The following is a 25,722-nucleotide window of genomic DNA, read 5'->3' on the forward strand; positions in this document are numbered from 1 at the left end:
ATGATTAAAAACTTATTTTTGTTTCTTACTTACTTTTTAAAGTTTGGCATCAAAGAAAGCTTAGTTAAGTCATCTTGAAAGGTATATATTCAGGGAGCACAATGTTCTGAATATTAGTCCCAGTTTTGTTATGAAGTGTAAAGCCTTTTTTGTTAAGTCACTTTAGTCGTGTCTCTGCGACCCCATAGACGGCAGCCCACCAGGCTCCTCCATCCCTGGGATTCTCCAGGCAAGAACACTGGAGTGGGTTGCCATTGCCTTCTCCAGTGCATGAAAGTGAAATGTGAAAGTGAAGTCCCTCAGTCGTGTAACATATTGTGATATGAAACCTTAGTGTAAAGGCACATCTAGGCTTTACATCACAATATGTTATATAGATACATAGTTACAAGCCAAAGGAAACAAATTAGAAATATCTCTAGGTATATAAAAAAAAATTCTGACTGGTGTCTGCTAGGCGATATCCCCTTTACAGATGTTTAAGTGAACATCAGTTTCCTTATCTTTCAGATGGGAATAGTAAAATCCACCTTCAAGATTGTTGTTAGAACTGAATGTGGAAGTTAATGTAAAACTCTGAAGACATTGTTTAATACAGTCAATAAATATTAGCTTAGCACAAATATACCTATTTTAAGCTCAGTAAATATTAATTGAGTAGAAGTTTATGGATGAGTTTCTGAATATCTGACCTTATGCTTCATGCTGACAACTCAAAAGAAATAGACCAGGTCCTTGCTCTCAACAAACTGCCTGAAATACCCAAATTTCTTCTTCAAAAATGTAAAGCCTTTAGTGGAAAGTTTGGCTAAAATGGTTGATGATTTCCTTGCCTGCTTAGAGCATGCTAAACATAGCACAAGTCAGCATTGTGGAAATAGTTATTGAGTATGCGTTGTGTTGTGTGTACATAAATACAATTCAGTAGGTATTACTGAATAATAACTCAGAGGTATTGAGAATGCATATTTGTTCTGATTCATCACTTCTGTGTGCTATGACTTCTGTTTGATTTTCACATTTGTTTTCTTCTTTTACTTTCAGCTTCTGCTTTTATGGAGACAGTGTGCTAACTGGATTCTTAACTAATCACTGCAGAGAAGGGGCTAGGGTCATCTTTTTGCTAACAAAGATCACCCTCTAAACTTCTACAGTGGGAGAGCGGTGGTTTGTTTAAAGAAAAGCAGGGTGCTGGCTGATAGAGTTGTAGTGACCCAAATTGAGCCTGGACAGCAGAATGGGAGGTCTATATTGACAACTTGTTCTACAAAGAAATGCGAAGTCTGCAGGAGTGGTGGCTGGAGGTGCAATGAAAACATATTTTTACTAGCAATTACCTTTCCCCAGGAGAGTTTAGACTTTTAAAATAGCTGTTTTACAGTATAGGTGGCTTAACTTGAGGTATTTTTATTTTTGTTTGTTTTGGTCATTTATTTTTTTTTCACCGTATTCAGTCTCCTGTATATTTACAGGTGTGGGGCAACTATGGCAGCAGAAACCCTTATTGATCTTGATATAACTGCTTGAGGATTAAGATTTGATACTTGAAAAAAAATGTTTAACTCATATCTTTTATAGCTAGGAGTCTTAGGAATTAAGAAAAAATTATATCTTAGAGTAGAGTGGAATTCAGGTAAGGTATGATCAGGATCTAGGTTCATTTCTTTCTACTTCCCTTGGCTTTGCACTTGACTAGATAAAAAGTAAGTTATGCCCACTAGTCTGGGGAATACCTTGTCAGATTTAAGAACTACTTCTTAAATTAGGAGATAGTGGTAATAGTGAAAGAGCCTGAGACAGAATCAATCTTCTCTTTCTTCTCCTATGATCTTTTCACAAATCTTGCCTTCTAGGATCATGGTTTCTTTCTTACCTGGTTAAGAAAGATCTGCATTATTTAATCCATGTGTAATTAAAAAAAATCCACCAACATTAGAGTCAAAGGACATAAATTTGGTACTTGATTCAGTAGATTATTTATTCATTTTAAAGCAGTTATTGAGTTGATTTATTTCTGGTTAAAGTGAAAAGAATTTCCTTCTAAATGTCACACATCTTCTTAGGAATTTGCAATGAAGATCCGGATGACGATCTAAGGATGCAAAATGGCACAATCATTACAAATATGGAGGACATAGAACTGTTCATTGAGAGCTGGGAAACTGAGAAATCATTTAAAGTAACAACAAGAAGGCCTGTTAGAAATTGTACTGAGCAGGACTGCAGTCACTGCATTGAGTTATTAAATAGAAGAGTTTTCGCCCCATGCCATGATGCAGTAAGTTGAAAGCAACTGTAAATCACAGCTGTTGTGTCAGATGTGCTGAGAGTAAAAGCCAATAAATTCTTGGTCTTGCCATGATGTTCTTCCACTAAGAATAGTTTATCCCCAGGGGACTTCAAAATCATTCACTGTTTATTGACTTACAGAACAGGAAGAATAACTATCTTTTCCCCCATGTATTTTAATGACCTATATCTCCAGCTTTCAAGAAAAATGAAACTTTGTCCTATGAATACATTCCTATGGAGGAAAGAGATGGATGCCACTCGATAACCCAGTATAAAACCCAAGACAGTGAGGCTTTAGTCACCTCTCAGGTGTGTGGCCTCTCAGGTGTAGACTTAGAATCTGCCACATATTCAATTTAATTGTTCTTTATGAGTCTCTAACTTCCTGACTTGAGGTGACTAGTAGATATTGAAACAACCTGTACTGTTTAAAAAAAGGATCCATTGTTAGAAACATGCTAAGTCACTTTAGTCGTGTCGGACTCTGTGCAACCCCATAGACGGAAGCCCACCAGTCTCCCACATCACGGATTTTCCAGGCAAGAACACTGGAGTGGGTTGCCATTTCCTTCTCCAATGCATGAAAATGAAAGGTAAGGTATGTCGCTCAGTCATGTCTGACTCTTAGCGACCCCATGAACTGCAGCCTCCCAGGCTCCTCCGTCCATGGGGTTTTGCAGGCAAGAGTACTGGAGTGGGTTGCCATTGCCTTCTCCGATTGTTAGAAACAAAGGACAAGCAAATACAGCATTTCATGAATCATTAAATGAAAAGTTTGTGAGTATCAAGCACCTACTAGGAACTGTGTTCCTAGTATAACTCCTGTGATACAAAGATGAGTAAGACCCTCTCCTTGCTCTCAAAAAGTCTAGAAGGAAGGCAAGTCTGTGAACAGATTCACCACAGTATACACTGTGGAGATGAATAGGAACCCACATTAGAAGACTTCCCAGAGTTTCAGACATTTGAATTATTTGGAAGGATGTTTGCCAGGAGAGAAGAGGGAGGAAGGGAGACCGAGGCAGAGGAAACAGTATGACAGGAGCTGGGTTGCTAGAAATGACCGTGTTAGGAAAACACTGACATACCTTAATGCAAGACTACGGGGAGGCGTCTGGGAAGGAGAGCGAGTGAACTGTCAAAGCAGAAGGGCTTCACTCGGCAGGATCTTCAGTGCTCCTCCACTGACTGTGGACGCCATAGACCTCAGCCCATCCTGTGAGTTTCCTGAGGGAAAAGACAAAGGATGTGAAGTCATGGGATAAAAATGGTGCAGTTTCTGGGGCTTCAGTTTTACTCAGAGATCTGCAGGCAAATACATTTTAAAGTGCATGTGTATAAAAATGAAAAAAACTGCAAATAATTTTAAACTCATTTAAGTGCCATTGTAATCTATCTTTTTAAAGCATAACAACTTTCAAAAATTGCTTTTTTAACTGGGAACTTATAAGATTGATTATTAAATCAGGAGACTTTTCAGCTTGACTAGTCAAGGCATAGTGAAGCAACCCAGGATACCATTTAATCTGTGATAGTCCCAGCTTTCCCTACAGATTGTCCCAGTGAATTTGATGGCAAAAGAAGGGGTACTGTTTATTTAGTTTTCCTACTTCTAATATTCATCCTCGTTTGCAAATGTCCACATAGTAGGCAGATGATCTTTTGAAAATGGAAACATGATTGGATTATTTCTCTACCTAAAATCCTTCGGGGTCTTTCACTTACTCCTATAATTCATTCTTAACTTCTTATCAGGGCTTTATATTTTTCTTTGTGCTTTGGCCTGCCTGCTTCTCCAGCTTCCTCTTGTGCTACACTTTTCTGGTTGTCTACGGTCCAGGCACTTCAGTCTCCTTTCAACTGTTTCACTATTTCAAGATTTTCCTGTGTGTGGGCTTTTATGCCTGCAGTGCCCTAAACTGGCACACTGCCCTCCTCTGATCTCTTTCAGCGTGGTGACACCTCTTGGTTCTATATATAGGCTTTAACCATGAGATCCACAAGAACAGGTCTGTTTTAGTCACCTTTATATTACTTATGCATAGTAGGTACCTGACATGTAGTTAGGTGCCCAAGAAATTGTGGAAGGATGCAATGGATGAATGGAGGATACAGGAGAATTAGCTCTTGTGGGTTTAGTAGAGAAAGGATACAATTTTTTCATGTTGGGCAGATTAAGTCATGTGGGACTTTAAGGCTAATATACCCAGAAAAAAAAAACTGAAGCTATTCTAGATCTCAGAAGAGACTAATTGAATCCAGAGATCAGATTTGGGGAGTTATTGGTATAGAGAGTTTCTAAATAACAATAACTCATGTATGATGTGCCAGGGTCTGCTCTGAACCCTTTCCATATATTAGCTCACAGCAGTCTTAAGTACTGGTAGGTTTTTAAAAATTAACTCTATTTAACTTATGAAGAAACTGAGGTGAATATGTAAATGCCCAAGATGGTGGTAGAAACCTGGGAAATTGATGCGCCCAGGAAGAGCATTTGTAGTGAGTAGACAGGGCTATGGAAGAAAGTAAGTCGCTCAGCTGTGTCTGACTCTTTGCAACCCCATGGACTGTAGCCCGCCAGGAGCCTTTGTCCATGGGATTCTCCAGGCAAGAACACTGGAGTGGGTTGCCATTTCCTCCTCCAGGGGTTCTTCCTGACCAGGGGATCGAACTCTCACCTCCCACACTGCATGGAAGAAAGGGTCTAGACAAAGATTCAGAATGAGGCAGGGAGAGGAGACAACAATGAACAGACAAAAAGGCCCTGGAGTGTGGTGCTGTGAAAGTCAAAGGAGAGGGTCAAGAAACGGGGGGCGTGCATGGCCTCACAGGCCTCTGAGAGGTTGAGGAGGGTTTTACAGTATCAGTGTTCCCTGGATTTGGCAATTAGGGGGCCTCTTGATGATCAAAGCAAGTATTCCATGCAAAATGAAATGGTTAGAAACTGACAAGATTCAATAGTTGAGACTAAAAAGGAGGCAATGTCTTAGTTTTTATAGATATGGACTTTGGAGAAGAAATAATGGGATATGAAAAATATAAAGTATTTTTACCTGATACTTTGCCCTGTCCAAATAGAGCATCTGAATGTAGATGCTCAGAATGTTTGCAGAATAAATGAGTAGAAAATAATGGAGTAATATTGTTAAAAGTTAAATTATTTAGATTTCAGGTATCTCTAAATCAAAATGAAACATAATCTGTAGAAAAAAATGAGTTCTTAATTAAGTTGAGGCATGATAAATTATGCAAATTGTTTGACCAATGTTCAATATTAATCCACAATTTTTGGAGGAGCTTTTATAATCTCATTTAAAGAGCAATGCCATTTAAGAAACCTGTGAAAAAAGTGAAAGTGTTAGTCACTCAGTCGCATCCAACTTTTTGCGACACCATGAATTGTAGCCTGCCCTGCTCCTCTGTCCATGGATTTCTCTAGGCAAGAATATCGGAGTGGGTAGCCATTCCTTTCTTCGGGGAATCTTCCCAACACAGGGACTGAACTCGGGTCTCTTGCGTTGCAGGCGATTCTCTACTGTGTGAGCCAACAGGGAAGAAAGCTGTTGGAGCTTTTATCTATAGTGGATCAAAGTCTTTTATAGTATATAAAAAAGAGGATTATAATCCAAAATGTAATATCAGAAATAGATTTTTGCTAGGACCACATACTCTATTTCTTTCCCATCTTTGTAAAATAAGTTTATGTAGATTAGTACAGACAATATTTGGGGTTTCCCAGGTGGCACTAATGGTAAAGAACCCACCTGCCAGTACAGGAGACATAAGAGGCATGGGTTCAATTGCTGGATCAGGAAGATCCCCTGGAGAAGGGCATGGCAACCCACTCCAGTATCCTCTCCTGGAGAATCCCATGGACAGAGGAGCCTGGTGGGCTACAGTCCATAGTGTCTCAAAGAGTCAGACATGACTGAAGCAACTTAGCATTCACAGATAACATTTATCTCATCTAAACTGTGTGTTTAAACAATTATAAATTCAGAAGTGATATCTAATATTATGAAACTTTAAAGATCTAAGGTCAAAGAGGAACTGTTAGGAATATTGACTTGCTACTACCTTTTGATTTTCCAAATAGTTTTAGTCTTGGAGAATCAAAAATCAATCGAGTTTAGGGCCTTCAGTTCGGTTCAGTTCAGTTGCTCAGTCATGTTGGACTCTTTACAACCCCATGGATGGCAGCACGCAAGGCTTTCCTGTCCATCACCAACTCCCGGCGCCTATTCCAACTCATGTGCATCATGTTGGTGATGCCATGCAACAGTCTCATCCTCTGTCGTCCCCTTCTCCTCCTGCCTTCAATCTTTCCCAACATCAGGGTCTTTTCCAATGAGTCAGTTCTTCTCATCAGGTGGCCAAAGTGTTGGAGTTTCAGCTTCAGCATCAGTCCTTCCAATGAATATTCAGGACTGATTTCCTTTAGGATGGACTGGTTGGATCTCCTTGTAGTCCAAGGGACTCTCAAGAGTCTCCTCCAACACCACAGTTCAAAACCATCAATTCTTCTACACTCAGCTTTCTTTACAGTCCAATTCTCACATCCATACATGATTACTGGAAAAACCAAGGCTCTGACTAGACGGACCTTTGTTGGTAAAGTACTGTCTCTGCTTTTTAATATGCTGAGCATTTAATATCTAGGTTGGTCACAGCTTTTCTTCCAAGTAACAAGCATCTTTTAACTTCATGGCTGCAATCACCATCTGCAGTGATTTTGGAGACCCCCAAAATAAAGTCTCTCATTGTTTCTATTGTCTCCCCATCTATTTGCCATGAGATGATGAGACCAGATGCCATGATCTTAGGTTTCTGAATGTTGAATTTTAAGCTGACTTTTTCACTCTCCTCTTTCACTTTCATCAGGAGGGTCTTTGGTTCTTCTTCTGCCAGAAGTGTGGTGTCATCTGCATATCTGAGGTTATTTATGTTTCTCCCAGCAATATTGATTCCAGCTTGTGCTTTATTCAGCTCAGGGTTTCTCATGATGTACTCTGCATATAAGTTAAATAAGCAAGGTGACAATATACAGCCTTGACGTACTCCTTTTCCTATTTGGAACCAGTCTGTTGTTCTATGTCCAGTTCTAACTGTTGCTTCTTGACCTGCACAAAGATTTCTCAGGAGACAGGTAAGGTGGTCTGGTATTCTCATCTCTTTCAGAATTTTCCACAGTTTGTTGTGATCCACACAGTCAAGGCTTTGGCATAATTAATACAGCAGAAGTAGATGCTTTTCTGGAACTCTCTTGTGTTTTTGATGATCCAACAGAGGTTGGCAATTTGATCTCTGGTTCCTCTGCGTTTTCTAAATCCAGCTTGAACATCTCGAAGTTCACGGTTCATGTAATGTTGAAGCCTGGCTTGGAGAATTTTGAGCATTACTTTGCTAGTGTGTGAGATGAGCGCAATTGTGTGGTAGTTTGAGCATTCTTTGGCATTGCCTTTCTTTGGGATTGGAATGAAAGCTGACCTTTTCCAGTCTTGTGGCCACTGCTGAGTTTTCCAAATTTGTTGGCATATTGAGTGTAGCACTTTCACAGCATCATCTTTCAGGATTTGAAGTAGCTCAACTGTAATTCCATCACCTCCACTAGCTTTGTTCATAGTGATGCTTCCTAAGGCCCACTTGACTTTACATTCCAGGATGTCTGGCTCTAGGTGAGTGATCGCACCATCATGGTTATCTGGGTCATAAAGATCTTTTTTGTATAGTTCTTCTGTGTGTTCTTGCCACCTCTTCTTAATATCTTCTGCTTCTGTTTGGCTCATACAATTTCAGTTCTTTATTGAGCCCATCTTTGCATGAAATGTTCCCTTGGTGTCTCTAATTTTCTTGAAGAGATCTCTAGTCTTTCCCACTTTATTGTTTTCCTCTATTTCTTTGCATTGAGCTCTGAGGAAGGTTTTCTTTTCTCTCTTTGCTATTCTTTGGAACTCTTCATTCAAATGGGTGTATCTTTCCTTTTCTCTTTTGCCTTTAGCTTTTCTTCTTTTCTGAGCTATTTGTAAAGCCTCCTCAGTATACCATTTTACTTTTTGCATTTCTTTTTCTTGGGGATGGTGTTGATCACTACCTCATGTACAATGTCATGAACCTCTGTCCATAGTTCTTCAGGCACTCTGTCTATCAGCTATAATCCCTTGAATCTATTTGTCACTGTCACTGTATAATCATAAGGGTTTTGATTTAGGTCATCAGATACATAAAATAACATAACTTATCCCAGGGCACAATGTGTCTCTAGGTTTCGCCACAAGACTTCTGTGAAAAGATGTGGATCAATTATACCTATTTTTGGAACTATGAATGTGATGCCCTTTCTGCATATGTGGCTGTATGCAACAAGTTTGACATTTGTATTCCATGGAGAACACCTGATTACTGCTGTAAGTAGTACACTGCAAACTATATTTTCCAACAATCCAATATTTCAGTTTTTTTTTACATTCACATCTTTCTTTTTACTTTTATCACAAAATGATTTTGTAAGAATAAAATGAATGTAAATGTAACCTATAGTTAGAGGTCATAGCTCCCCCTTAAGCAACTTCTGTTTTTATCCTGGTATAAATTTAAAGTAAGAGGGAGAGTCAAGAAGGTGGAGTAGCAAGATCCTGAATTCCCCTCCTCCAACAGACATATCAAAATTACAGTTACTTACAAATGAACTATCTATGCAACTGATCTGAAGACTAGCAGAAAAGATATTTCGCAGATAAAGAGAGAAGAGCGACACCAGAATGGGTGGGAGAGGCAGAGATACAGTATAGTCAGGACCCACACCCCTTGGTCTGTGACCCTCACACAGAAGGAATACACAACTGTAGACCTCCTTCCTAGGAGGTGAGAAGGCTAAAGCCCCACACTGGCCTTCCCAGCCTAGAGGTTCTGCACCAGGAAGACGAGTCCCCAGAACTTCTGGCTTTGAAAACCAGTAAGGCTGATGCTTGAGAAAGCTGGAGAGCTATAGGAAATAGAGACTCTGCCCTTAAAGGAAATGCACAAAATCGGCTGTGCTCCCAGTCCCAGAGCAGAGGAAGTAGTCTGAAAGGACCCTGGGGAGGAATGACTTGCTGATGTTGGAGAGCCTCCAGGAGAGGCAGGAGGCACCTAGGACTCCCCTGGGGGTGGAGATGCGGAGAGCATCCATTTTGGGAGCTGATTCTGTGATCACACTGGCGCTGGCAAAAGACTCTTTTGGAATCCTCCCCTCGTCTGTTAGTTCCAAAAGCTTATCTGCCCTCCAGTGAGCCAGACCCAGCTTCAAGCCTTTCAGGATCTGCAGACAGCCATGCAGAAAGCCTGCCCCAGCCTCCAGTGTCCCCCAGACACTGTGGCATTGCAGCCTCCTGGCCAAGGGCCAGCCTGGCCTACCAGGGCACCCACAGTAGTTGGCGCTGCCACAGCTGAGGCGTGCACACAGGTTATGTAGGGGGCACTCCTAGAGCTCTAAAGACCAGAGAGAAGTGTGCCCTGATAACAAAAACCAGAAAAAGACACCAAAGAAAAGAAAATTACAGGTCAGTATCACTGATGAACGTAGATACAAAAGCCCGCAACAAAACAGTAGCAAACTGAATTCAACAAAACGTTAAAAGAATCATGCATTCTGATGAAGGGATTTACCGCTAGGGATGCCAGTGATGGCTCAGTATCTGCAATCAATCATTGTGATAAGCCATTACCCAACTGAAGAGTAAAAATCATCTCAATAGCTTAAAAAAAAAAGAACTTTTGACAAAATTCAACATCCACTGATGATAAAACTCTCTCAACAAGTACAGAGGGAACATAGCTCAACATAATAAAGACCATATTTGATAAAACTACAGCCAGCACCATACTCAACAGTGAAACACTGTCATCTCCTGCCTCCCCAAGTAGAATAAAATACATAGAAAAATAATATATTGGAGACTCTAGTTACATGACTCCACTTGGGAAATAAAGCAGCTCCTGGTGTGCTCGCTCCAGGCCTCTTCTCTCCCCACAGCCCCAGCTGTTGTAGTTCAGTTGCTCAGTCACGTCTGACTCTTTGTGACCCCCTGGACTGCAGCACAGCAGGCTTCCCTGTCCGTCACCAACTCCAGGAGCTTGCTCAAACTCATGTCCATCCCGTTGGTGATGCCGTCCAACCATCTTGTCCTCTGTCGTCCCCTTCTCCTCCTGCCTTCAGTTTTCCCCAGGATCAGGGTATTTCCCCCCAGAGGTAATGACTATTCAAGAGTGGGGTTGCTTGATTCATTGGGAACTTATGACATCTTCAATATCACTAGATTGTGAATTTTTTCTCCGCTAATATCTTACTGGTTTACACCCCCGCCATCTGCATGTTCATTTTTTGGTGAGTATGACTTTTTAAGGTCATGTAAAAGCAACATGAATTCTCTGAAACATCATTTAGAAACTGCTCAGCAACAGTAATTTCTTTTGACAGTGAAGGATTAAGCCTAAATATGTGGCATTTTTCTTTTTTAGGACTTGGTTGAGTTGCATAGTTAAAACATATTTCTGTGCTTATTCCGAGTGGATTGTTGGATCTCCTCCCACTGCACAGAGCAGTAACTTCATAATAGTTGACTCTATATTTATGCCAACCAAACTTGGGCTGCCTGTTGGTAGTATTTATTTGATATAAGTCAGATGAACTTTCCCTACTGTAACATAATACTAGCTGGACACCTGGAAGATGCTCGAAAACACTCATTGATTGTTTTGTTTCTAATTTATGGTTACATAATACTGAAAAATGGATTTGGAAGAGGCTGAAAGTGTGCAAAAATTTACTTTCAGAGAGAAAACTGACATTTCTTCCTCTTACTAGAATTCAAGTAGGTCACTTTTATCATTAGCAAATTCTGTCCTCGATTATTCACAGCTCTGACTTGTCCAGAGGGGAAGGAATATCAACCCTGTGTGCGACCTTGTGAAGCAAGAACATGTCTGAACAGATGGTTCTATGGGCATTCTTCATGTTTGAATTTAAGAGAAGACTGTGTGTGCAAAAATGGAACCGTTCTTCACAGGCCAGATTCAGCTCGATGTATTCCAGAGAAAGAATGTGGTAAGCAGAAAAGCAAAAACAACACCGTGGGGACCCAGGAAATAAACAAATAAGACTTTTTTTAAATCTTGGAGAAATGTGCTGAAAGGATTAATCAAAGTTCGCCTAAGTGTTGGAAAGGAAACAAGTATGTTGTTCGATTGTAATATGATTCCAATCAAAGTTGCCAAAATTGGGGGCTTCAGTGGTAATATGTTTTATTTCTACTTATGCCTATAATAACTGGAAAAGGATGTGGCAAATTAAGAATGAAGAGAATAGTATGTGGACTGAATTGAAATTCCAGTTATTTCGTGTGTTAATGATTCTGCTTTACATGAGCCTGAAATTGTACATCTGCAAAATGTGGAAAGTAATAGGACTTATAACACAAGGTTAGTGTGAGGATACACAAAAAAACAGAAAATTTTGCAAAAGTGCCTAGAGAAAAATAAGCACTCAAGAAGTTTCAGAAAGTGTTAGTATCTGGCAGAAAACATCGAGTATTTCTGCTTTCATTTTCAACCCATTTTGACACATAGTCTCCATGTGGTTGTGGATTTGAAAAAGTGCAAAATTGAGAAAATTGCTATACAACACTTTTTATCTATCACAAGGATTTTTGTTATGGTCAAAACTAAAGATAATAATTAAAGGGGAAGGCAAGTAGAAGCAAAATGCATATATAGTTTCAGAAACAATCTGCCATTGAGAAAATATTTGTGGAAGGATTTGAGAATACACAGACATGCTTATATATTTTTTTAGGGACCTGAGAGATTGGTTTAGTAGTAAATAAAGAAAAGTCCATTGGAAGCTTGGAATATGGTGGTCACTTCATTTATCCTTATTATCCTTAAAGAACTACTAGAGGGCTATATTTGTCATTAAGTAAAATGTTCATAATAAAATGAACAGAGTCATTAGACAATATTTGCTTGACTGCCTACTTTTCACATTTAGATTTTAAAGCTGGGATCTTTTGAATTTTGCTATGACAAACATGTTAATGTGAGGTAGAGACTACCTTGTTTTCTAATACTACTAAGTTTTTGTAGTTAATATTTTAAAACTAATTTAAATTTATGTTACTGAGTTTGTTTAAGCTAAATAAATTATACTAGCAAGACTTAAAATGAATACAAAATAATTAGATCATCTTATTTATAGAAGAGGTCATGCAAATTTACAGACAGTTAGTTGTAGAAGGGAAAAATATTTTCCATGGACTACAAAAAGTTCATTAAAGAAAAAATGTAAGCTAGTAGTTGATGAACAAAAAGAAGAAGCTGCAAAAAAGTAGATAACACGACAAGTTATCTGTGCCCCTGGACCAAGTCACAGTCTGAAATCAAAACATCGCAGCTTGATTTATTTTCATACCCAAGTTCTAAGTGATATAACATTGACTGTCTTTTTAAGCATGCACTGATCGTGAAGACCAGCCTCGAACTGCTGGTGAAGTTTGGAATGGGGGCATTGACGAATGTGCCCTGTACAAATGTTTCACGAATGGAAGCATTATCCCCATAGAACCTGACTGTGATGAACAGCCCTCGCCAATTTGTGAACGAGAAGCTGAAGTTGTCCTGGGCTTCGTTGATAGGTGGACCTGCTGTTCAAAGGAAGTTTGCAGTATGTATGCAGGCTGAAGCCTTACAGTCTATTAATGCCACCAAATATGTTGATATTCTTTGAGAAAAAACAGGGCATGTATGATGCTTGGTGTTAAAAAAAAATGTACCGGGTTAAAGTAACTATTGCCATGAATGTCACTTACACTTTCTCAAAGCAACTTTCACCTCATTATAGTTTTGTTGATTTTGCAGACAGACATGCAAAACTCTAGCTATTATAATTAATAACATTCTGAAAGACATGACAAGATAAAGGGTCTGTAATTGCAGTGTAAAAACATGCATATTGAGAATCCTTTTCCTTCTTTAAGTTAGAACCTCAGGATTTTAGCTGCGTACACAGTTTTTTAATATTTCTGATTATTTCCAGGATGTGACATGACTTTGTGTGAAACTGCCATTCCAACATGTACAAACAGTCAAAAACTGGTTGTTGGGCATAGCCCCTTTTCTTGCTGTCCACAGTACCACTGTGGTGAGTAATGAACTAGGAAAAGTGAGATTCATTGTTCATTCAGAGTAGTAGATTAGATTCTCATTTTTGTGTCTACAAAAAAATTTATCAAACAGATTGTTTGCAGAACTGTCTTGCTAAAGGTAGTTTTTCTTTTAAACCTATGACTTCTTTGTAAATATGTATATATATGAACTTTAATTATATTTATTATATAGATTATATGTATATATAATTAGTTCACTTTAATGATCTTAATTTTAGTAGAAATATGTATTTTAAGTGTATACATTTATATGTTTTAAATATAAAAATCTATTTCTTATATATTTTTGCTGAGATTTTATAGCAGTTTATATACATATATATGCAAATACATACATGCATATAGGTGATTAATCATGTCAGTTCAGTCAGTTCAGTCGCTCAGTTGTGTCCGACTCTTTGCGACCCCATGAATCACAGCACGCCAGGCCTCCCTGTCCATCACCAACCCTCGGAGTTCACTCAGACTCGTGTCCATTGAGTCAGTGATGCCATCCAGCCATCTCATCCTCTGTCGTCCCCTTCTTCTCCCGCCCCCAATCCCTCCCAGCATCAAAGTCTTTTCCAATGAGTCAACTCTTCGCATGAGGTGGCCAAAGTACCAGAGTTTCAGCTTTAGCATCCTTCCTTCCAAAGAAATCCCAGGGCTGATCTCCTTCAGAATGGACTGGTTGGATCTCCTTGCAGTCCAAGGGACTCTCAAGAGTCTTCCCCAACACCACAGTTCAAAAGCATCAATTCTTCGGCGCTCAGCTTTCTTCACAGTCCAACTCTCACATCCATACATGACCACTGGAAAAACAGTAGCCTTGACTAGATGGACCTTAGTCAGCAAAGTAATGTCCCTGCTTTTGAATATGCTATCTAGGTTGGTCATAACTTTTCTTCCAAGGAGTAAGCATCTTTTAATTTCATGGCTACAGTCACCATCTGCAGTAATTTTGGAGCCCAAAAAAGTAAAGTCTGACACTGTTTCCACTGTTTCCCCATCTATTTCCCATGAAGTGATGGGACCGGATGCCATAATCTTCGTTTTCTGAATGTTGAGCTTTAAGCCAACTTTTTCACTCTCCTCTTTCACTTTCATCAAGAGGCTCTTTAGTTCCTCCTCACTTTCTTCCATAAGGGTGGTGTCATGTGCATATCTGAGGTTATTGATATTTCTCCCGGCAATCTTGATTCCAGCTTGTGTTTCTTCCAGCCCGTGTTTCTTCCAGCCCAGCGTTTCTCATGATGTACTCTGCATAGAAGTTAAATAAGCAGGGTGACAATATACAGCCTTAATGTACTCCTTTTCCTATGTGGAACCAGTCTGTTGTTCCATGTCCAATTCTAACTGTTGCTTTCTGACCTGCATACAGATTTCTCAAGAGGCAGGTCAGGTGGCCTGGTATTCCCATCTCTCTCAGAATTTTCCACAGTTTATTGTGATCCACACAGTCAGAGGCTTTGGTATAGTCAATAAAGCAGAAGTAGATGTTTTTCTGGAACTCTCTTGCTTTTTTGATGATCCAGCAGATGATGGCAACTTGATCTCTGGTTCCTCTGCCTTTTCTAAAACCAGCTTGAACATCAGGAAATTCACAGTTCACGTATTGCTGAAGCCTGGCTTGGAGAACTTTGAGCATTACTTTACTAGCATGTGAGATGAGTGCAATTGTGTGGTAGTTTGAGCATTCTTTGGCATTGCCTTTCTTTGGAACTGGAATGAAAACTGACCTTTTCCAGTCCTGTGGCCACTGCTGAGTTTTCCAAATTTGCTGGCATATTGAGTGCAGCACTTTCACAGCATCATCTTTCAGGATTTGAAGTAGCTCAACTTTAATTCCATCACCTCCACTAGCTTTGTTCATAATGATGCTTTCTAAGGCCCACTTGACTTCACATTCCAGGATGTCTGGCTCTAGATGAGTGGTCATACCATCATGATTATCTGGGTCGTGAAGATCTTTTTTGTACATTTCTTCTGTGTATTCTTGCCACCTCTTCTTAATATCTTCTGCTTCTGTTAGGTTCATACCATTTCTGTCTTTTATTGAGCCCATCTTTGCATGAAATGTTCCCTTGGTATCTGTCATTTTCTTGAAGAGATCTCTAGTTTTTCCCATTCTGTTGTTTTCCTCTATTTCTTTGCATTGATCACTGAAAAGGCTTTCTTATCTCTCCTTGCTATTCTTTGGAACTCTGCCTCAGATGCTTATATCTTTCCTTTTCTCCTTTGCTTTTTGCTTCTCTTCTTTTCACAGCTATTTGTAAGGCCTCCCCCAACAGCCATTTTGCTTTTTTGCATTTCTTTTCCATGGGGATGGTCTTGATCCCTGTCTCCTGTACAATGTCACGAACCTCATTCCATAGTTTATCAGGCACTCTATCTATCAGATCTAGGCCCTTAAATCTGTTTCTCACTTTTTAGGTCATACCTGAATGGTCTAATGGTTTTCCCTACTTTCTTCAATGTAAGTCTGAATTTGGTAATAAGGTATTCATGATCTGAGCCACAGTCAGCTCCTGGTCTTATTTTTGTTGACTGTATAGAGCCTCTCCATCTTTGGCTGTGAAGAATATAATCAATCTGATATCAGTGTTGACCATCTGGTGATGTCCATGTGTAGAGTCTTCTCTTGTGTTGTTGGAAGAGGGTGTTTGCTATGACCAGTGATGAATCATGTATATATGATTAAGATAAAGTATATATATATTTTAAATGTCTATTTACATATAGTTTTATGTAAAATACTTATTTTTAATATTAATAACCTGCTATTGCCTATATATTTCTTCAAAGATTAAGATTTTTATTTGAACTAATTATTACTCAATTCAAAGAGAAATGAACCACACTATTTCATTTATTCATCTTACTCTATATAAATTTCCAAATATCTTTGTGTTTTTGCAGAATGTGACCCATTCAAATGCCCCCAGATTTCAATACCAGAATGCAGAGAAGATCAATTCGTGATTCAGGTTCAAGAGGAGGAGACTTGCTGCTTTTCTCCTCTCTGTGGTAAGTGTTTTGTGAGATGGTTTCTTGGAAGAAGAGGAAAGATCAAAGGAAAATCTCTTATTTGGTGTGAATTTCATGGAACTCATAGTAACCAATATTCTGCCAATATATCATAAAATTCAACTAAATTAGAGTGGTAGGGAAAAAAAAGGATATAGCATTTTAAATGATTATTGACATTTATTACAATTGGTACTACTTTCCCCTATTGACAGAGACTATGTATATAAGTCAACACCTAATCAAAGATATTATAATCAATTAAAAAATAAAGCTAGCACATAGTTCTTTTCAGAGAAAAAATTTAGTCCTGACTTTCCTGAAGAACTAAGTGAATAAAGGGCTCTACTAAGCAGAGTAACTCTTTAAAACTTCATCTGCTATATAGGATATGTACGGGATGTGTAAGCACAATGATCTCGAAAAAGAAACGAAAGGTGTCTAGAAAATGACAGTATTTGGTGCTGTATATTCTGTCTGGTGAACTGGACTTTCAAAAATAAACAGTTCTCTCTTTACCATTCCGTTGGGGAATTATCATATCAAAGACTGGTGATGAATGTAGGTTTCAGATAAACCCATGTGGATCATAGCACTTCTTTGTGTATAATTTAAGTGTCTTTGACTGCAATGGCAACAACTGATTGATTCTGCATAGCCTGCTGCTGCTGCTGCTGCTGCTGCTAAGTCGCTTTAGTTGTGTCCGACTCTGTACGACCCCATAGATGGCAGCTCACCAGGTTCCCCCTGTCCCTGGGATTCTCCAGGCAAAAACACTGGAGTGGGTTGCCATTTCCTTCTCCAACGCATGAAAGTGAAAAGTGAAAGTGAAATTGCTCAGTCATGTCCGACCCTTAGCGACCCCCTGGACTGTAGCCTACCAGGCTCCTCCATCCATGGGATTCTCCAGGCAAGAGTACTGGAGTGGGGTGCCATTGCCTTTTCTTCATAGCCTATACATAACCAATTATTGGGAGAATTGGGGGATCAAGATTTTGTAGGATTGAGATGAAGCAGAACAGCCAAACTCTGGGAAGGAGAGAAACCAGCTTCTCTAGGTGGCAGTCACCAATGATTGAGTCAGCCACATCCATTTATGTCCTGTCTCAATGTGCTTCTATGACTCAAATGCTATAGAAAGATATTCTGACTCATGTAAAGTGGGCTTTTCCTACACAAAGACTGATAAGTGTGAGGCACCTTTATTAAGAGTCACTCCAAGACTGTGGGTGGGGCATTTCGTCAAATTCATTGAGAGTTATTATCAAAGTTGGAAGAAGGATACTAAGAGTTCAGAAGAATATGTGCCTACTATATTGTTCATCCATAAATTGGAGTAATCAAGAGTAGTGAATTAAGAAAATTTAAGTAAATCAGTGGCATTTTGAGAACAAATAACTCCTGAAATCTCAATGTCCTATACTTCTGGTAAGATGGTTCTTTTATATCACTGTGCTTGGGAAAGTATAAAATAATACATTCAGATAATATTGTTTTTATGACCAAATAAAGAGATCTGTTTTTTAAATCCTTATTTTCCTTGTTTCCTGTTTTGTTTTATATAATGTATTTTATTTTGATTTTATATGTGTACAAACATTTGAACTTATAACTAGTTTGTTTTTAGCTCAACCATGACTTTGCCTTTTTGTTTCATCTTTAGTGTGCAAACCATGTACTGAACCTTTTCCACTGTGTACTGACGGAGAATTTCTCACTGTGGATCTTAATACTACACACTTCTGTTGTCCTCAGTATTACTGTGGTAAATATACTTTAATTAATTACAAATATTTAGTTATGTTTGGCATTTAAGAAGTCCAGCACCTCTTTTTAAAATTTTTTAAGGCTAATTTTTATTTATTTGGTTTAGTCTTGGCTGCCCTTGGTCTTCATTGCTGCCTGTGGGCTTTCTCTAGTTGTGGCAAGCAAGGGCTGCCCTTCACTGCAGTGCTCAGGCCTCCCATCGGGGTGCCTTATCCTGTTACCATGGACCGTAGGCATGCAGGCTACATGTGTTGTGGCACATGGGCTCTCGATTGTGGGCTCAGTAGTTGTGACACTCAGGCTTAGTTGCCCAAGGGCATATGGGATCTTCTCAGACCAGGCATCAAACCCCTGCATTGTCAGGCAGATTCTAAACCACGGATCACCAGGGAAGCCTCAGGCCAGTGCGTGTTAGTCGTATGGTTATGTCAGACGTTAGTTGATTTCTAGCATATTAAATATAGAGTGCTTCTTGGACAATTTTGTTACCTTCCCAAAAAAGATTAGCTATGACATTTCTCCTCATCCTAGACTTTCTAGATTTCCAAGTGATTCCATACCCTTTTCACTTCAGTTCTCTTCTTGCCCCCCTGCCATTTCTCAGGGCTCTTGACCAAAAGAGCATGTCCTAGCTGTACTACTATCTGCTTGTGAATCCTCTGTTCTGTCTTTATCGACACATTGCAATTGGGTGGTGGGTGGTCAGCTCTGGGGAGATCCCAATATATCAGTAATGGCAGTGAATGATAGCTAGTGAAAACCAGCAATTAAACAAAGTTAATCTTTACTCATGTTATTTTTTTAATTTAGTGTGTGAGCCAAATCTTTGTCCTATGCCTCTATTCAACTGTGCAGAAGATATGAATCTTGTGAAAGAAAATGTATCTGGTCAATGTTGTCCAACATGGCATTGTGGTAACTAATTTTTATATTTTAAAGTCTTATTACATTGTATTAGCATATAATGATCAATATAAATATGTCGATTTTTGCCTTTTAGAATGTAGCTGTGAAAATCTTGTTATGCCAACTTGTGAAATGGTAAGAGCACATATTTTGACTGAAGTTTTAATATAACATAAATCAATTTTTTGTTCCTTTATTTCTTTCATTTCTGATTTCTTCTCAGGGTAAATAGATTTATTCTCTGTAAGTTTTAATTAAGTAAATTAAAAGAAATCTGCTTTGATATAGGGAGCAGTCAACATTTCATATTTTGCTAGAGATAGGAAGTTCAGTTCAGTTCAGTCGCTCAGTTGTGTCTGACTCTTTGCCACCCCATGGACTACAGCACACCAGGCTTCCCTGTCTATTACCAACTCCCGGAGCTTACACGAACTCATGTCCATTGAGTCAGTGATGCCATCCAACAATCTCATCATCCATCTTCCCCTTCTCCTGCCACCTTCAATCTTTCCCAGCATCAGGGTCTTTTCCATTGAGTCAGTTCTCTGCATCAGGTGGCCAAAGATTTGGGCTTTCACCTTCAGTATCAGTCCTTCCAGTGAATACTCAGGATTGATTTCCTTTAGGATGGACTGGTTGGATCTCCTTGCAGTCCAAGGGACTCTCAAGAGTCTTCTCCAACACCACAGTTCAAAAGCATCAATTCTTTGATGTTCAGCTTTCTTTATAGTCCAACTCTCACATCCATACATGACTACTGGAAAAACCATAGCTTTGACTAGATGGACATTTGTTGGCAAAGTAATGTCTCTGCTTCTTAATATGCTGTCTAGGCTGGTCATAGCTTTTCTTCCAAGGTGCAAGCATCTTTTAATTTCATGGCTGCAGTCACCATCTGCAGTGGCTTTGGAGCCCAAGAAAATAAACTCTGACACTCTTTTCCTTGTTTCCCCATCTATTTGCCATGAAGTGATGGAACCAGATGCCGTGATCTTCGTTTTCTGAATGCTGAGTTTTAAGCCAATTTTTTTCACTCTCCTCTCTCACTTTCATCAAGAGGCTGTTTAGTTCTTCATTTTCTGCTGTAAGTGTGGTGTCATCTGCATATCTGAGGTAATTGATATTTCTCCCAGCAATCTTGATTCCAGCTTGCACTTCATCCAGCACAGTGTTTCTCATGATGTACTCTGCATAGAAGTTAAATAAGCAGGGTGACAATATACAGCCTTGACGTACTCCTTTTCCTATTTGGAAACAGTCTGTTGTTCCATGTCTAATTCTAACTGTTGCTTCTTGACCTGCATACAGATTTCTCAGGAGGCAGGTAAGGTGATCTGGTATTCCCATCTCTTAAAAAATTTTTTGTTTGTTGTGATCCACACAGTCAAAGGCTTTGGCATATTCAGTAAAGCAAAAGTAGATGTTTTTCTGGAACTCCCTCGCTTTTTCGATGATCCAACGGATGTTGGCAATTTGATCTTTGGTTCCTCTGCCTTTTCTAAATCCAGCTTGAATATCTGGTAGTTCACGGTTCACATACTGTTGAAGCCTGGCTTGGAGAATTTTGAGCATTACTTTGCTAGTATGTGAGATGAGTGCAATTGTGTGGTAGTTTGAGCATTCTTTGGCATTGCCTTTCTTTGGGATTGGAATGAAAACTGCCCCTTTCTAGTCCTGTGGCTACTGCTGAGTTTTCCAGTTTTGCTGGCATATTGATGGCAGCACTTTAACAGCATCATCTTTTAGGATTTGAAATAGCTCAGTTGGAATTCCATCACCTCCACTAGCTTTGTTCATAGTGATGCTTTCTAAGGCCCACTTGATGTCACATTCCAGAATGTCTGGTTCTTGGTAAATGATCACACGATGTTATTTTTTCCATTGGTGACTAAATCTACCTTCGATAGATTTAGTCATATCTACCTTATATAGATATAGTCTTATACCTATATAAGTTCACTGGTCTAAAATGAAGCAGAATATTGAAAATATATTATCTCAATATTGAAAGTGTTCCCAGTGATTCCTTAAGAAAGTGTACTAACAATGCATTTGTTGCAGAGGAGGAGGAGGTATAAATAGGTAACTAGCTGTCTGTACCTTCTTAGGAGTTATCTCTGAACATGCATATCTTTTAGGAATTACACAGATTTAACTTACAGAAACAATAATTATAACTCTGGTATCACTTTTTTAACTATTTCAGATGGACACTTAGTATATGGATAATCATTGGATATGACACTTTGCAAGTCTTTTTTTTTTCCCTTTGAATATTTGCCTCTATGATATGCCTCTAAGACTTGAGAAAGATAATATATTTTTTGCCTTATCTATCAAAGAAGACATGTTTGGGCTTCCCTCATAGCTCAGTCAATAAAGAATCTGCCTGCAATGCAGGAGACCCCTGTTCAATTCCTGGGTCATGAAGATCCCCTGGAGAAGGAAATGGCAACCCACTCCAGTATTCTCACCTAGAGAATCCCATGGACAAAGGAGCATGGCAGGCTACAGACCACAGTGTTTTTATAAAAAGTACATTGTCTTAGACACTAAAACAAATATTTAATAATATATTTCTTTTTTAGCAACAGCTTTATTGAAATATTATTCACATACCACACAATTCAGCCATTTAGAGTGTGAAATTAAATGGTTTTTATTTTGCTTACAGATTGTGCAACCATCAGCACAATCAATTTTAGAAAAAGTGTATTACCCTCTGCCCCAAGAAACTCTGTACCTCTTAGGAGTTACTGTGTCCCTCAAAACTCCCTTGACCTAGGAAATTACAATATCCTCTCTATCTCTATAGATTTTCTTATTCTTAATATTTCATGTAAGTGAAATCATATAATGTGTGGTCTTTTGTGATTCCTTTCACTTAGCATTAGGTTGTCAAGATTCATCTGTGTTGTAGCATGTATCAGTACTTCATTTCCTCTTTTATTCTTAAATAATATTCCATTTTGTGGATATAACCAGACATTTGTCCAAATATGCTGTGGACAATAGCGTTTGAAGAGTTCCTTTACATCACTAGCTATTAGTTAGTAACTCAGATGGTAAAGAATCTGCCTGTAATGTGGACTGACTTTGATCCCTGAGTCAGAAAGATCCCTTGGAGAAGGGGGTGGCTACCCACTCCAGTACTCTTGCCTGGAGAATTCCTTGGACAGAGGAGGCTTGCAGTTCAGTCCATGGAGTCACGAAGAGTCGGACATGACTGAGTCACTAACTCTTTCACTTTTTCAAATGCAAATCAGAACTACAGTGAAAGATCACTTCACACTCACTGAAAAGACAGATATTAATACACGTTGGCAAGGATGTGAAGAAATTGGAACCCTTATGCTCTGCTGTGGGAATACAAAACTAGCTGCTTTGGAAGACAGCCTGGTACTTACTCAAAAGGTTAAATATATAGTCACCATATGACTCAGCAATTCCACTCCTACGTATATATCCATGAGAAATGAAAACATACGTCCCCGCAAATTTGAATGTTCATAGCAGCACTATTTGTAATAGCTAAAAAGTGGGAACATTTTGAGGTGATTTTGCTACTGACTGTAAAGGGGAGGGATGCTTGCTTGAGAATAAAAACAAAATACCATCATATTTGATTAATATTAAGTATTGGTAGAACAATCAAGGAGCTATTTCATCTGATTGACATTGGGTACTTATGAGAATAAAAGTGTAACTAAATCCATGAGTAAGATCTCAGAGGAAACAAGTTAGGAAGGAAGATGAAAAGATTTAAGCCTAAGCTTGAGAGGACACTGTGGGCATTGTGCTCTAACTATTGAAAAACAGCTAAGTGACTTAAAAGAGTTAGTGAGAGCCTACTTCCTTATCTAATCTTTTGGAATAGTTTACGCAGTGGGAGAGCTTGATTTATTACTATTTTAAACTCTATATTTCTAATATTTTATTTCCAGTCCCACTGGAATTGTATAATGACTAAAAGCCATAAAACATCAAATGTGTTAATGTTTATGAAATTACTTTGCAACCCATGCTGCTGCTGCTGCTAAGTCGCTTCAGTCGTGTCTGACTCTGTGCAACCCCATAGACGGCAGCCCACCAGGCTCCCCCGTCCCTGGGATTCTCCAGGCAAGAACACTGGAGTGGGTTGCCATTTCCTTCTCCAATGCATGAAAGTGAAAAGTGAAAGGGAAGTTGCTCAGTCATGTCCAACTCTTAGTGACCCCATGGACTGTGGCCCACCAGGCTCCTCTGTCCATGGGATTTTTCCAGGCAAGAGTGCTGGAGTGGGGTGCCATTGCCTTCTCCATTGCAACCCATAAGGCACTATAAAAAGTAGAATATTACTAATTATGGAAGAAGTGCCTTTTATATATTACTATGAATTTATCTGAATTATTTTTTGCGTTGATAATCAAATTAGTGTTTATTACTATCATATGAAAATTAAAGATACCCAGGAAAAGTTGATGTCTAAAATACAATTCTTGAAGCTTTAGGCCTGAGTCCTACTTGAGAAGAACCAATACAATTTTCCTACTAAAAAGTTTAAGCATTGGTTGTGACAGCAATTTACCTACTACCTTGCCTGGAAAATGTCATGGACAGAGGAGCCTGGCAGGCTGTAGTCCATGGGGTTGCAAAGAGTCACACACAACTGAGCAGAGAGCAGAGCAGAGAGAGAGAGCAAGATTATAGCACTTTCTGTACATCAGCTTATTTGAAGCCCTTATATATACTGATCCATTTGTTTCTTTCAACATTTCTAAGAGGCAGATAGTATTATTATCACCATTTTGTAAATGAGGAAGGTGAGGAGCAGACTGGTTAAGTAACCTGCCCTAGATCACACAGCTAGCAAGTAGCAGAGCAAGATTGGCAGAAGGGCAGTATTGTTCCTGAGCCTGTGATATTAATCGTTCACTCTTCTGCTCTTGTTTTATACGCTATAGCAGCGTTGCTCTGTGCATACATCACAGTTCTGGACCACCTCTATAGAACAGATCAAGAACATTTTCCTCAAGAGAGGTTTCTAGGATTAGCAAGCATTCTCTTTATCTTGAATTGCCCACTAGAAGCTCGGAGTCAAACAGCATAATTTTAAAGTTAGGACAGTCCATAAAGATCATCTTATCCATCTTCACTCATTTAATAGATAAGAAATTAAAGTTTAGACAGACTGTCTGGTCTATGATCATATTGCTTATTGTGAGTTTTTTCCTTAGGCTACTAATTAAATGACTGCTGGGTTAATCAAAGCTTGTTCCCTATCAAATATTTACTATGAAGTTGCTATGTGGTTGTGGGATAGGATACTTATTAGATATTATAGTGTGTATTTTTTTCAATGGTAATACAATAAACTATGTTGGTAAGTCATATAATAATAATATCTTTCTAATAGGGAGAATTTACTGCGATAGACTACAACTTTCAGAGTGACTGTGGATGTGTACAGTATATCTGTGGTAACTATGTCTTTGAAACTTTTAAGTGATAATCATATTATTGGTATATGTTATTCACTATTAAAAATTAAATTAAATTAATTTTTAAAAAATTAAAAATTATTTTTGAGACTATATTATACATTTTAAGCCATTTGCCAGTTTTTTAGTATAAAAAGTGTACTTTTTATTTTTTTATTTCCTCTTGTGTAATATTCCTAAATGTTCTGAGAAACTTCATAAGTGAAGTTGCTCAGAAACTTCATAACAAAACATAAAAATGATTCTTTTTCAAAGGCTTCACAGAATTTAAAGTTAATGCCAAGGTTCTTTTTTGTGTATCTAATTTAATTTAAAAATAGATAACATCTAAAAGTAAGAGATTTTTGTTCACTCTTTTATAATTATTGATGTTAACACCATATGGCATAAGGTTGATTTTTCTATGAAATAACAAATCTTCATAGAAGTAGGTTAATAGAAAACAAACAGTTGTTCAATATCTTGAAACTCTGGTATTTTTATATGAGAGAAGAATTAAATCCAGCATTGGCAAGGCGCAAAGAGTTATTCCAGCCTACCTAAAGCCACTTTCAAAGATGTGATAGCACAATGTATCAGCTACCTTCATCATAAAGGATGACATATACTTATATATTTTGCAGCACAATAAAATTGAAAATTTTTCTTTCAAAATAACAAACATGAAATGTTACACAATACCTTTATGAAGAGGCCTACTGTTACTGATTTATATTTTTGCCTTCATTTATATCCATTCCCCCAAATTGTCATGTTATGTTTCCAGAAGAGGGAACAGCAAGTAGCTTGATGATTACTTTAAGCTAAAATTCTAGAATCTACTATATATGATAGCTTTTAGAGAAAGTTCAAACAGTAAATAGTAGTTAAGTTTATAATTTCTTACTGTATGTTAAGGAATAAATGTCATATTCATTATTAAGTGAACTCGAGCTATTATAATCTATAAAGTTAAAGATCTTTATTGGTTTTAAAAAAATTACACATTGTAATAAAAACATAGTCTTAAATAAAAGTTCTATTGATTGATTAATAAAAAACCTGAATATTGTACTTTTTGTTGACTTTTTAAT

At 38.4% G+C, this 25,722-nt stretch overlaps 1 protein-coding gene across 4 annotated transcripts in view; it reads left to right on the forward strand.

The window, feature by feature from the left end:
- The window catches only part of OTOGL (otogelin like), a 166,528-nt gene that overhangs the window by 127,508 nt on the left and 13,298 nt on the right, over positions 1–25,722 (forward strand). For 2 of the 4 annotated variants that reach the window (XR_011255828.1, XM_069584122.1), the window contains exons 40-49: positions 2,064–2,278; positions 8,555–8,696; positions 11,189–11,374; positions 12,776–12,988; positions 13,361–13,465; positions 16,389–16,496; positions 18,160–18,261; positions 19,074–19,178; positions 19,264–19,304; positions 24,565–24,628. Coding sequence is in view for 1 of the 4 variants with exons in the window: in XM_069584122.1 (XP_069440223.1) it covers positions 2,064–2,278; positions 8,555–8,696; positions 11,189–11,374; positions 12,776–12,988; positions 13,361–13,465; positions 16,389–16,496; positions 18,160–18,261; positions 19,074–19,178; positions 19,264–19,304; positions 24,565–24,628 (1,281 nt within the window). In the remaining 3 variants the exon portion in view is untranslated. The remainder of the gene's footprint in view (positions 1–2,063; positions 2,279–8,554; positions 8,697–11,188; positions 11,375–12,775; positions 12,989–13,360; positions 13,466–16,388; positions 16,497–18,159; positions 18,262–19,073; positions 19,179–19,263; positions 19,305–24,564; positions 24,629–25,722) is intronic. The other 2 variants (XR_011255829.1, XR_011255830.1) reach the window with 2 other exon arrangements.

Source organism: Ovis canadensis, chromosome 3 (assembly GCF_042477335.2).
Source record: "Ovis canadensis isolate MfBH-ARS-UI-01 breed Bighorn chromosome 3, ARS-UI_OviCan_v2, whole genome shotgun sequence".
Classification (NCBI taxonomy): Eukaryota; Metazoa; Chordata; class Mammalia; order Artiodactyla; family Bovidae; genus Ovis; species Ovis canadensis.